General features: G+C 39.9%; 1 protein-coding gene across 4 annotated transcripts; it reads right to left on the minus strand.

Annotated features, from left to right (window-relative positions):
* Positions 1-1,903: 1,903 nt before the first annotated feature.
* On the minus strand, positions 1,904-10,743 carry prdm2a (PR domain containing 2, with ZNF domain a). Of its 4 annotated transcripts, none has more exons than XM_053317623.1 (4): positions 10,258-10,743; positions 9,087-9,157; positions 4,119-8,428; positions 1,904-3,845 (listed from the first exon to the last, which is right to left on the minus strand). In XM_053317623.1, exon 3 carries the CDS (start codon positions 8,358-8,360, stop codon positions 4,152-4,154), a length of 4,209 nt encoding a protein of 1,402 aa, XP_053173598.1. In that variant the 5' UTR covers positions 8,361-8,428; positions 9,087-9,157; positions 10,258-10,743; the 3' UTR covers positions 1,904-3,845; positions 4,119-4,151. The 4 variants fall into 4 exon arrangements, with proteins under 4 accessions (XP_053173598.1, XP_053173600.1, XP_053173601.1 ...); XM_053317625.1 differs by having other exon boundaries at positions 1,904-8,428; positions 10,258-10,422; positions 10,626-10,735; XM_053317626.1 differs by having other exon boundaries at positions 1,904-8,428; positions 10,626-10,743.
* Between the last annotated feature and the right edge of the window lie 2,075 nt (positions 10,744-12,818).

The raw sequence follows: 12,818 nt of genomic DNA on the forward strand, positions 1-12,818 counted from the left end.
ATGGCCATGGTCTGACCATTTTTGTTATACGATCTGTCTTTTATTACTTGCTGTACTTATTAGCTTGTTTTTATCATATACTGCATACAGGCATGAGCACAAAAACTAGAACTAAAAACTTGTATTTGATGTTAGTGTATAGTAAGCTATTGTTTATTGACCCAGTTTCTCATGTAGGTTATATCATTATATCAGAGTCACAGAGCATTAGCTTTTCTTAAAGTTAAACAGATAAAACCTTGAAGGTTGCTCGGCAACACTTACCATTGTTTTTGAAGGTATTATGAGAATCCCCAAACACTCCTCTACTCATCTGGATCAAAAAATGACCTCTGTCAAAATGTGAAAATCTAATTTACTGCAGTTACAGCTTTGCAGCTCCGACTCTTACCAATTACCAATGCATTTTTAGTCTTCCATGCAATGCTGTTGGAACTGACGGGGGAAATCTTTTTACATGTGCACACAAAAGAAAACAGTGCACATGTATTTGATATTAACATGCCACAAAGCTGCGACACAGTGTCAAAATCAAGGTGATAGGGTTTTACTGTTTGAATGATGCTTGAATGTAGATAGGCGTATATGGTTATAGCTAATTACCTTTATTCATTTATTTTTTAATTTACTCAGGGAAAGCCAATTGAGAGCAACAGAGCAACTCCCATTTCCAGTGGCTGCCTGCAAATATACAACCAAGCAAGTCATATAGCAAAAAGAATAAAAATCTAAAATCTTATATAAAACATAAATGCAACACACAAAAGTTAAATGACTTACAAAATAATTGGACCTCTGTGGGCTTGTACAGAACTATTTTCCTGGGCATCATTCAGCGGTTCAGTGGTTTTTCTGTTGTGCTTTTGCCACACAAAAAGAACATCTACTGTACAGTTCAGTTCATCTGTGGCAGAATCTTGACACTTAAGTTTTTTGAGTGCAGAGTGGGAGTGGGAAAATGTTGCAATTTCTGTACATTTTGCCACTCACACATCACTTGACTCATCCCTTTTTATATAAATATCATAATACATATACATTATAGCCCCAGTGTGTGACATGATTAATTGTAGGTAACCTAGAGTTCAAGTTTCAGATTTGCAAAGGTTGAGAAAAGCTATCCAGAGACATCTAGAAGAGGAAAGGACAGCTGAATATTTTTTTAAAGCAATGGAATATTTTGTATGTGGGAAATCATTCACATTGCACACACACCTACTGTACTTGATAGGGTCATAAATAATTCAAACCTAAGCTTGAGTAAACAACTGTGTTTAAACTATGATTAATTTAGAAAAAAGAAAGCTTAATGAAGTTACTGTATTTAGTCCTGATGCACATCCATACTGATGGAGAACAGATCATGGTTGCACCTTCTGACTTTTGTATTGTCAGTTTGTTCTTTGGTCATTGGCATTTTTATTTACACCTTTTTGGTATCAACATTTAATAAAGGCAGATGAATGTTAACATGAAATAGCTACTCTACACTCTGTAGATATTCACTGTATTCCCAGGCAGGTCACAGGCTGGCATCACTTGTTGACATCCACATTTAAAATGTTAAAATAGTGGTGGAGGACAGAATGGTTTAACAATAGCATAAAAACATGTGTAACTAAAAATTGATTTTTCATAGAGACAGTGGGAGTGCAGATGGGATGCAGTGGTATTAAAAAATCCCATCTCTGTTGAATCCTCTGCTCAAGGCGTTAAAGTGAGGAAAGTGTGCCACCACCTGGACATTTCATTTCTCTGCAGGAACACACTGCAGTAGACCCAGTTGAATTCTGTTACCACTGTAAAATAACCAAATCAAATTAATTTACTCATTCATAAACCTCCAATAATGTGATAAGCTTGATTACTAAAGAGAGTCAGACACAAACCTCACATGTAGCTTTAACATTCTCCATTTATTTTGAACACTCGCTTGAAAAAACTTTAGTGCAAATCATACAGAGGAACCGCTCAGAGATTGAGAACATAATTTTAAATTATTAATAAATATACATGACTTAATTTACACTTTGAAATGCTACAAGCACTTTTCACAGTTAAATAACAGTCTCCCAAGCCATCCTGTACACCCAACACACTGCAGTCTTTCTGCATGAAGGAAATATTACCAGCAAGGGTTGAAAATGCAAAAAAAGGAAAACAAAAGCATAATTACTTGCTCTCAGGTACAGACCATTGTCAGGTTCTCAAGTGCAAGTTTGAGTTCAAATTAATTTACCTCATTTAAATCATAATGAAATAACTACCCTGTATACCACTGGATCTTAAAACCTGTAGCTTATGATAAGCAAACACATTTCATTACACTCAGTCTGACATTTGTTACAATTTGCCACCATCACTTTATACTTCAGTGCAGGGTTCCAGCAAAAATGACCACATAATTGATCTTACATTTCCATTTTGTGATTTATAGATGTTGGAATTCATTATACACACACTACACAATAAACTGTCAACAACTGTTACACTGGATTTAAGCAGTGATGAAGTGCTTGTTTTCTACAGATGACAGAGACCTAAATAAACTGTACTTCACATTAAAATTTCTAGTCATTAAAGTGGAAAGAACACCACACAAAATCATATTTTTTGACAAGCATTTTGTGATACTGGTGCAAAACAAAGCCTAAAGCAAACTGGATTGTTGTTAATGTTTCAAGATTTCAGCAGAAAATGCAGAGAAGCCAAGCACTGTAGCTGGCTCAGTCAATGCCGTTTTGAATTGAAGTCTTATTACTGTAACAGTGGCGGTGATGCATCCAACTATACAGAAAATGACATGATAATTTGTTTTGGACTGCAGTGCAAATACATCAAACTGCAGTGTTTTTCTCCACATTGAGAATTTATGTGTGGTGGTCCATTAGGGACAAAAATCCAACATCCCAGACATTCGGCTCTGAAAGGAAGTACTTTCTCTTTTTAGATGTAATTGCGCATTTGATTTCTAAAGAGATAAACATTTTTGAAAATCATCTATTTTGATCAGCCACCTTAAATTCTACATGTGGGAAACTATTTTCATTCAGCATCACTTATATGCCACATTTAATTATGTCATATATGTTTGATGGCACATACAGTAAAGATCAATATTCTCAAACTGTTCCTTACAGATACATAGCAACTGGCCAACCAGATTATATACACAAGGCTGCAGCATTAATTCTACCAAATGTTGCTTTCACATCAATGAAAACATTGACTTCTCTAATATTTGACAGTGCCCATATCCTTAACAAGAATTTTGACAGGTCGCTTGTGGCCGATGTTACACTATAGTATACTATACTATAATAATTACGCAACATCAGACTCAGTTTTTAAGGCCTAACTGCATCAACATAATCCTTCCTATATGAATGTAGCTGTAGTACAAGCTCACAGCATGCAGTAAGAGTTTAAACCAAAAGGCCACAGATAACAGATAAGGAAAAGTGCAAATGCATGCTGAAAACGATTGCCACCTGCCACCACTCTGGTAGCCCGCAGAGCAGGAAACGAGAGCAGCCTTCCAGGTCAATTCCTCCCACTTCCTTTTCAATTTGTGACATGTAGCAGTCAGATTAACTTCAAAGTGCAAATCCAAACCGTCTGACAGAAAGTTTACGAAATGAAGGAGGAAGCTACAAAACTCCAAGCAACTACAAAAGCATTCAAATACATCCACTCACTGCAGTATCCTTAAGTCGTCTGCTTTATCCATCCTCAATTCAGTCATTTAATGTACAGTGTAATGCAATCTGAGTCCGTGGAGTTTACAGTGTGATAAGCGGTTATCGCCTTTCAGTACCACCGAAGGAGTTCCACACAGCAGAGTCCTGAAAGCGTAAACAACAACTTATTGAGACAGATGTGATCATATCGTTCTTGTATTTAAGCAATATTTAATTTTCTGTCAGTTTCTTAAAAGTGTGGTCAAGCTGAGATCTTATAGGCTGAAATTTTACTTGCACAACCATCTTAAGAGGCTGTAGAAGCTTCTTATGTGTTGTTTCAGCTTCAGGTGTTCAGTGCTCATCTTACCTGTATAAATGAGCAATAACTGTTCATTCATATCTGTCTGCAAATAAAGTTAAATGTACATGATCTACCTGGCGATCATCTGGTGGCCTGCTGAACAGTCTTCAAGCTGTAGTGCTCTGCTCAGAGCTGCTGGTGACAGCTCCGGTTGCTTCTTCTCGGCTCAGAGTGGGAGGCAGCTCGTCCTTCTGTGGTTCAGTCTGTTGTGGTTTCACTATGGTGATTTTAATGGGGATGCCTTTGACGCTATGCTGCACTCTAGAATACTGGCGCATCGAGGGGTTGAAAGTGCGAACGATGGGAAGTTCATTCAGAGTGGGTGTCTCAGTTTTTGGTTGCGTGCTCTCTTTTATGATTATTTTACTTCTTTTGTTTGAAAAGACAGTTTGAACTGGTAGGATGGCTGGCCTCTTAGCAGGGCCAGATGTCTGGAGTCTAGTTTTATGCGGAGGTGAGACTTGTTTCTCTTCAACGTGAGAAACCCCTCTGTGCAGGTGGCCGTCATTTTCCTTGGTTACAGAGATTCCCCCTTCTTTCCTTTTCTTCACCTCTTTAGGTTTCTTGGGACAAACTGCCATGTGTTTGGTTCTGCTGCGGCGCATTGTGAACTCCCTCCTGCAGTGCGGGCAGACAAATATCTCCTGCTGCTCATCCACCTGTGAAGGTGACACTTTATTTGACGAGGGGGTCGACTTGTTCCTCTGAGGCATGACCCTTTGCACCATCTTTTTCTTCCTTTTGTTAAGCACTTTGAACTTCATCTTTACCTGTGATTCTTGGTGAGTTTTGGACCTGTTTGACTGGCTGGCTCTGTTTTCATTAGCAGAATTAGTCGTAGACAGCACTCCATTTTGAGCTTTTGCAAAGTGGCGTAGTGGGATGGGATTCTTTTTGGGTGTGTATCGTCTTTTATCGCTGGCATTTGCACAAGCCAGGATGTGCCTGTGTAGCTCTGGCATGTTATCAAAGCTTTTCCCACACTTAGTGCACCGTATAGCTGTACTAAATGTTTGTGGGATGTTGTGGGTGGTGAAGTTTGTGGCTGAAGCCATTGAGCCAGCAGGCGATCTGTTATGGTAAGGAAATGGAGGAGGCTTAAAGCTGGGATAATGCTGGTTAATGCCAAGACGAACATCAGGCCCTTTCAGTTTGCCTCCATCTGAGGCCATGATTTTTATTGTTGTAAACAGTTCTTCAGCAGCTACATCCACTTCACTCTCTTCCTTTTTTACCGATTTCTTGGGTTCCTCTGGAGCAGCGGGCTCTGGAGGCTCTGTGTTGACTTTTGTTGAGTTGTTGTAGTTCTGAGGTCTTAGTTTTCCCTTTTCTTCTTCTGTGTATGTACACTGCTGACCGGGGTGTAATTCCTCCTGATGCTGTTTCAGATTGCAAAGGTAGACAAAGTCTTTTGTACATGCACTGCAAACATAAGTCTTGCCAACACCGTGGAGGCTTGATCGATGGTCAAGCAAAGCAGAGGGCTTGCCAAAGAGCAATACGCAGAACTCACATTTGTAGGGCCATTCATCAGCATGGTCACCTACATGATGGCCAAGTTCCTTCATTGAATGGAAAAGCTTATCACACACATTGCAGATGAAATTCTTGGTGAAGGTCTGCTGCTCACTAGGTGCACTGCTTGAGGATTCTTCCTCTTCAGCTATCTCAGGGGGTTGCGAGGTTTGAGACTGAGAGGTTTCGGATGTGGTAACAGAAATGTCAGTCAGTTTCTCCTCTTTTGTGGTTGGTGGCTCTGCATTAACAGCTGGTTCTGGTTCTGGGTCAGGCTTTGATTCACCCACTGCAGGACGATCAGATATCAGTGAGGTGGTGGTGGACAGACTCACTGATTCTGCGATGGAGGACAAAAGAACGGTGGGGTCCACAGTTGGAGGGCTGGGTACTGATACAATCTGTTGCTGTTCTATGTGATTAACAACCATCTGCGTAGGTGCTCTGCTAGGAGGCTCTGCAGTGTTTTCTTGTAAGGTAATTGCTGCAGGGACAACACTCCCTGGGGCTTCAAGGGCTATTGTGCACTCTATCAACACGGTGTTGCTTGTAATGTTGTAAGAGTTGATGAGGGAATCATTTAAAGTTACGGTGGGTGTGAATGGTACTTCTGACATAGTAGTGGACTCAACTAAAGGGGGGTTGAGGGTGATTTGATCAGTGAGAAACACGTGGCCAGGTAGATTTAGAGTTGGGTCAAGGGGTTGTGAGAGAGTGACAAGGTTTGCAGAATTTGCCGTGGTAAATGCAGTAGTTAAATCACACTCTGAGGGATTTAATGCATTTTCTGTGCAGATTACCAAGGGCTCAGGAGATATATTTGGGGCTAATACTTGGATTGGTTGGCTTGAAGGGTTAGAAATGGGCCGTGTTGGTGCCAGAACTGTAATTAATGAAGGAGCATTGGGGAGCACTGTGTGTGAGGCTGGGGAAGCGAATGCTATAGTGCATGGTGTAGCTGGCTGCAAGGCAACAGAGGTAAGGGAGGCAGATGATGGAGTGAGAGAACTGGAGGGAAGTGTAAGTCCGTACAGAAGTCCTTCTGCAACAGACTCCACAGGGGTCACCATATCTGAGCCTGTAAGTATTGTGAAGTCTGTGACTAAAGGGGTCTCAGGATTACCTAGGCCTACATTTTGCTCTGCAATATTGATTAAGGCCTTCTCCACCATGCTTGTATTTGATCTTCCTTCTTTTAAAACTGCCTGCAAAACTACATTTGATGTCCCCTCAGATTCATCTGGGCACCTTTTTTGCAAACTTAAATCCAGCGCAGCATCACCTAAACCTTCATCTTCATTTCTTTTGACTGTATTGGAGAGATCCAGTGGTTGCTGGTTACAGGAATTGCCACCAGTCATAGGGGGCCAGCTCTCTGTTAAGACAGCATTCACTGTTGGTTCCTCTACGAACAAATTTGTGTTATCCTTCTCATTGGCTGTTTGGTGCACGGGTGAACTATGCTGGGTCTCCGTCTGTCCTGTACTTGCAGCTTCACAATCTCCTGTATCCTGCATTGGTGTTTCCTCGTTAGATGTTGGGTTTTGCTGTGGAGAACTTTGTGGAGATCCAGTCCTTCTTTTAAACCTTCCTGTTCCAGCAGGCAGGACAGACAGAGAGACAGGTGAACAAGGCTTTTGGCCATCTGTGATGAGGGCCAGTGTAGGTTTCAGGCCGTCCTGCTTCTCCAAGAGCTGCTTCAGCTTAGGGGATAGAAACACGGTCCTTTCCTTCTGCACAACTGTAGACTCTGTATTCTGAGGAAGTAGATTCTCTATTAAAGATGACACAAGTGACGATGAGGATGATGACACAACCACCTCAGACTCCAGTTCGGTTTTAATTTGTGGTAAAAGAGGTGGTGTTGCAGTTCTCCTCTTGGCCACTGGCTGACCAGATATCTCTTTGCCTGTGACTGAATCTGGATTTAAAACCTGGCTGATTTGGGTGGGGTCTATAATCAGGGCATCCAGTCCTACTAAAGTTGAAGACACAGAATGAACTTCAGCTGCTTCACAGCTACTGACTGTACTTGTTGACACTATCTTTCCATCTATGTAAAAGCTAAGGTTCTCTGAAATATTGCTTGAGACGTCTAGCATGTATTGTTCCGTGTGCTCCCCTTCATTCTTCACAACAGCTGCAGGTGCTGTATTGTCACAGAGCTCTGTTTCCTGTTGCGATGCCGCACTGCTAATCCTCTGAAGATTTTCCTCCTGGGGCAGCAGGGTTTTTTCTACATGTGTGAGTTGCAGATGCTGCTCGTGGATCCTGCGCTCATGTCGTCTCTTGTTGGTATGAGTGGTGAATATTTTTTCACAGTATTTACAAGCATGATGCTCCTCTAATATTCCCTGTTTGTCTGGCTGAGCAATGTGGTCTTCAGCTGACAAAATGGAAGTATTAAAGTTTGTGGGGGATGAAGTATGAAGCTGCGTGACTGAGCCTACTGAATCAAAAGGCTTCATCTTTTCATGCTGCAGCTGACCTAAATTTGAACCAAAAGACATGATGCTCTTATTGCTTTTGTATGCATGCGCCTCGTTGTTCACCGATGTGTGGATGTGCATGTGTCGTTCCAAGCCTTGTTTGCTGGTAAAATGCCTCTCACAATGCTGACAGGGAAAAGAGTCCCAGGCTCTCTCAGTAGCCTGGGGAGGATTTTCATGAAGATCTAGGTCTCGTGAATTAGGTGCATCTGGTTCCATGTTACCTTCCTCTTGATAAACGTCTTCCTCGTCCTCCTCTATATCCTCACTGTCTCCAAATTCAGATATGTACAAGTGAGAAGAGTCCTCCATCTTCTGTGGAGGTTGAATCCAGTTCTCTGAAGGCGGTCTGTCACACAGGACTTTGACAGCTGTCACAACTAATGAATACATAAAAAAGGCGCTGTCAATCTAATGAACAAACACTTCATTACATTGCTGAAGTGTTATTAAAGGACTCCACACAACATCCATCATTACACTATAGTGCAAATCAATATATCATAAACATTTAACTGGTGTTTAAGTTATGTTTTTTCTTGTTTTAATGTAATAGATAGTAAAGCATAACTGAAGCTCTCACTCATTTATAGAAGTGCTGCATAAAGTTTATTCTTACAAGTAATAGCAGGAGCAGTAATTCCTTGTATTTATGAATGACGGCAAATTTCCACCTCTCTAATGCAGTGCTCAACAAAAACATAAACAGTATGCATTGCTGGCAATTAATATAGCACTTTTCAGAACATCATTTACAAAGTGCTTCACATGAAGAAAAAAGGAAAAATGGGGAGATTAAAAGAGTGTATTGGAATAGTATGACATCTTACAGGTGTTCATGATATTGTATAAATCTTTCAATATATCAATATCTTTACATAATCTTGGTCTTATTTGTTTGAGAATGTTTCAACAGCCCTCAGAATTATTGTAGAGCTATTTCCCCATCTTTGATGTGTTATTATCTAAATAAATTCAGCCATCAGACAACACTTATATTTATCATATTATTTATACTTTAAATCATTCTCATCTTACCATTTTAATTGTCAGTGAAGGGTGGTAGGCATGTTTTGTTGTTTGCCAGATGAACACATGGGCTTTTCACTCTGTTAAGAAGAAAGACAACAGCAAAGCATATATTTAAAAAAAGAATCGTGAAAATGGTTGAAATGATATGATGCTAAAACTGAAACTACAAAATGGTGCAGAGCTCAAATTGATCCGTTATGGTGTTGCGTTATGGTGGAGTTGCTGTCCACAGTGTGCTTGATCTCTCTGGTCATTTAGCTGTAGAATAAACCTTTTACTTCCTCATGTTATTATGTAGTACGCTGATGTCCATCAAGCCTATCAAGGAACCAACACCTTGTACACTGTTGATTTAATGCTAGATACGGTGCATGTTTTAATTTTAATGACTACTTCCTTGACTACTTCCTAACAGTGAGCTTACTGCTAATCCCCTCATGATTACCTTATTTACCCTGGTATGCCTTACACCACCTGCTACACTGCTTATACACCGACACACAACTGCCTCTCACACACACACACACACCAATCATGGTCTATATTTTGATAGTTTTAGTTATTATTGGAAAACTTGCAAGGAAATGCAGTTTGATATATTCATCCAATGCTTGATAAGACAAAATGGCTGGCCCAGCATATGTGTGCCAGATCTGTCGTTTCTTCACACTTATAAAGCATGTGATCTCACTTCTTTCATCTTTCAATTGTTCAGCTGTTAAGTTGTTAAACTCTTTTATCCTTAAGAACAAATTATTTTCTAACCATCCTGCATAACTGATGCAACACAGCGCAGTTTTCAGGCACTTGTAGATACGAGAGGAAATGTAAACAAAGACCTTAAAGCTTGTGTTTAAACAATACATCTTGCATTTATTCAAAGCCAGAACATTTGTGAGTTCTTGTTGCACTACTAGACAACTGAATCACTCACGATATCATGTTAGAAGAATCGAAAATTGTTCCTACACCAATCAGAGGCCTACATAACATTGTTTGAGCCAGTTTCTTTAATTAAAAAAACAAAAAACATTTAAATTCTATTTCCATCCATCTGCGTTACAACAAGCTTATCTGGCGTGACATATAAAGTGCATGTATAACAAACAAAGAAACCTACATATTTGAATTGAATAACTGCAGGTGGGATTCGTGCTGGTGCGTTCACATGCTTCACCTGGTCTGATGACGCTCCCCCGTCCTTGCACCATTGCTAGCTGGTCCCACAACACGTCGTCACAGCACTGTTGTGCTACACGGAGGCTGTTAGCTCGCCCACTGAAAAGGTCAAGTGGCTACTCTAAAATAGCCCCAACGCTACCCCCGACGAGCAAGAAAGACGCTAGCAAATTAAACACCGATAAACGTCAAGCTCCTGTAACAAGGTTTCACTTACCAAAGGGAAAGAAGTCAGCTGTTGTCGGCCATTTAAAGCATTGGCAATGTAACGTACTGCTAGCTACAATGCTAGCTCGAGAGCCCTGGCTGGTGGCTATAGTTAGGAAATAAGACACGACCGTTTCTAACACTTCCTGCTATACAAACCTGCTCGTTACAGCTCCTGCACATAGTTTAGTTTGCAGCTTGAGTGCGGTTGAGCTGTGTGATATACTCCTCTGGTGCAGGTTGTATACAGCTGTGTTCCTTAATGTTACCAACAAGGTACCGGCGCTGTGATTGGCTGGAGAATGGGGATGTCAAATGTTTGGACCAATCAGCAACGGGTTTGTTAAGGTGCTGGAAGAAAATAAGATGAAAGCAGCTGTCACTAGAGACTAAAAGGAGAACATAAGCGCATCTCTGCCAGACTGTACAGGTTGTTTTATTCACAGGTTTACATTTTCTTCTGTATTTCAAGATTTAATACTATAAAACATTCACCTGCATAATCACATATATTCATGATGTCTCCAGCTGGTTTGAATGTATCTATCTATTTAAAATTGCAAGAAAAAAACTAACTCCAAACTGAAACCACGCACACATCTATTTTACCCTTTTTTTCTTTCTTTTTTTTTTTTTTTTTAAACTCATTTCACTATATGTTGACATTTTCTATATTGGAATTTGGGGATGTTTTATTATTCTTCTTATTATTATTATTATATTATTATTATTATTATTATTATCATCATCATCTCCTCACTCTCTCAACATTACAGTTGGATTATCCAAAAACAACTAGTTGTAAATCACAGTCGAGTGATTTGATATTTTGCAGTTTCTTTGTAATACAGTCATCTCATATTTTATTTGAAAGAAACCATGTTCGTTGCAGTGCAATAATCTGACCCGCAGAGGGCGCAATACAACATCTTGTCAATACAAAGAAGTGGATTGGCTTCACTACTTCTGTGTTGTTTGTATGGCATAAACATGCAGCATGTGTAATGTTTACAGCCCTTGCTATATTAATGATATTATTTCTATCAACAGTAGTAGCAGTATTGAGATTAATACTTTTTTTGCTACAAAATGTAATGGAAAACATACACGTTTGTCTGCAATACATTTCTTAAAATATAGTTCTATTTTATCTCAGTTTACATGTATACATACATTTTATGTGTTTGAATTTTTTCTTTCAAAACTATATGGTAATTTATGTTCTAATACTGTATAGGCAGGTCATATTTCAGTCCCCTGGGTTCCCGATGTCACTTCTGTTTCTCAGCTTTGGAGAGAAGCCAAACCTAGTTGGCAGATTTACAATTTATGATGTGTGCTGATAGTTCTCATTCCCCAACTACTTCTGTTCTCCCCAACAATTGTCAATAGGATCACATGGTACTAGCTCATGTAATGCTCACACCTACACTGATAGAAAGCTACCCTCTGGTTTCACATGGCATTATTTCCACCCCCAGACCCCAGAATCATGCAAACATAAAATACGGTCTTTGAAAGAATCTGTAGGAGTTCACCACACGTGCACATGTGCATTTGTGACATTGTGCAGCATATGGGTGGTGTTCTAATGGGACATGCATGGTGTCTCTTGTTGAAATGTATGTGGGCTAAGTGGTCTTTAGATGTCAAGCTACATGCCAGACTTCTGCGAGCCATCCTGAAAGATCACAGAAAAAAGCCTGTCTTCTCAAGCTTTTCTCCCTCTCTGTATTTGAGATTCAAACGCCCAAACTTTTCAGTGAAAATGCTGACACAGTGTGGAATGTAGAACTGATGTAACTCTTGAAGAACAAATTGTATCTGGCAGTATCAGATTCTCACATAGAGTTAATTCGGTGACAAGTTGACCATGATCATACATATATATATATATAGATATATTTATAGCTTATTACGGCATTAAAAACAGTCACTCTGGACATGCCCAAGGCTCCAGTGTGTCTTTCACATTTGACACCAATTGCAGCTCTGGAATTATGATGAGCAGTTCACGATTTGGTCTGCTGGCCAGACACATACATCAAATCCTTGTATAAGCAGGTGTTGACCACCTGGAAGTCATGTCAGACAAATGGCTAAGTAGTCAAAGTTGTAGAATGAGCCTTGCTTACTGAAAGCAATTCAACACATATTTAGCCTCATCAGAGAACAAACTGTACTCTGTTGCACCAGGCCTGACAACTAGAAATATAAAAGAAGAAAATGTTTGCATTGGATCTACAGAAAAAGCTTTAAATATTAAACTCAACATGAGGTGCAGTGATAATGTGAGTTTATATCTGCTGCCCTATTGTTAAGTATATTGTTAAGTATCCTCTCCACCGTGAC

The sequence above is a fragment of the Scomber japonicus genome, chromosome 4, assembly GCF_027409825.1.
Source record: "Scomber japonicus isolate fScoJap1 chromosome 4, fScoJap1.pri, whole genome shotgun sequence".
Lineage (NCBI taxonomy): Eukaryota > Metazoa > Chordata > Actinopteri > Scombriformes > Scombridae > Scomber > Scomber japonicus.

What these genes read in the sequence shown, in the direction of transcription:
- prdm2a (XM_053317626.1), bottom strand. Translation starts at nt 8,360, where the DNA reads ATGGAGGACTCTTCTCACTTGTACATATCTGAATTTGGAGACAGTGAG.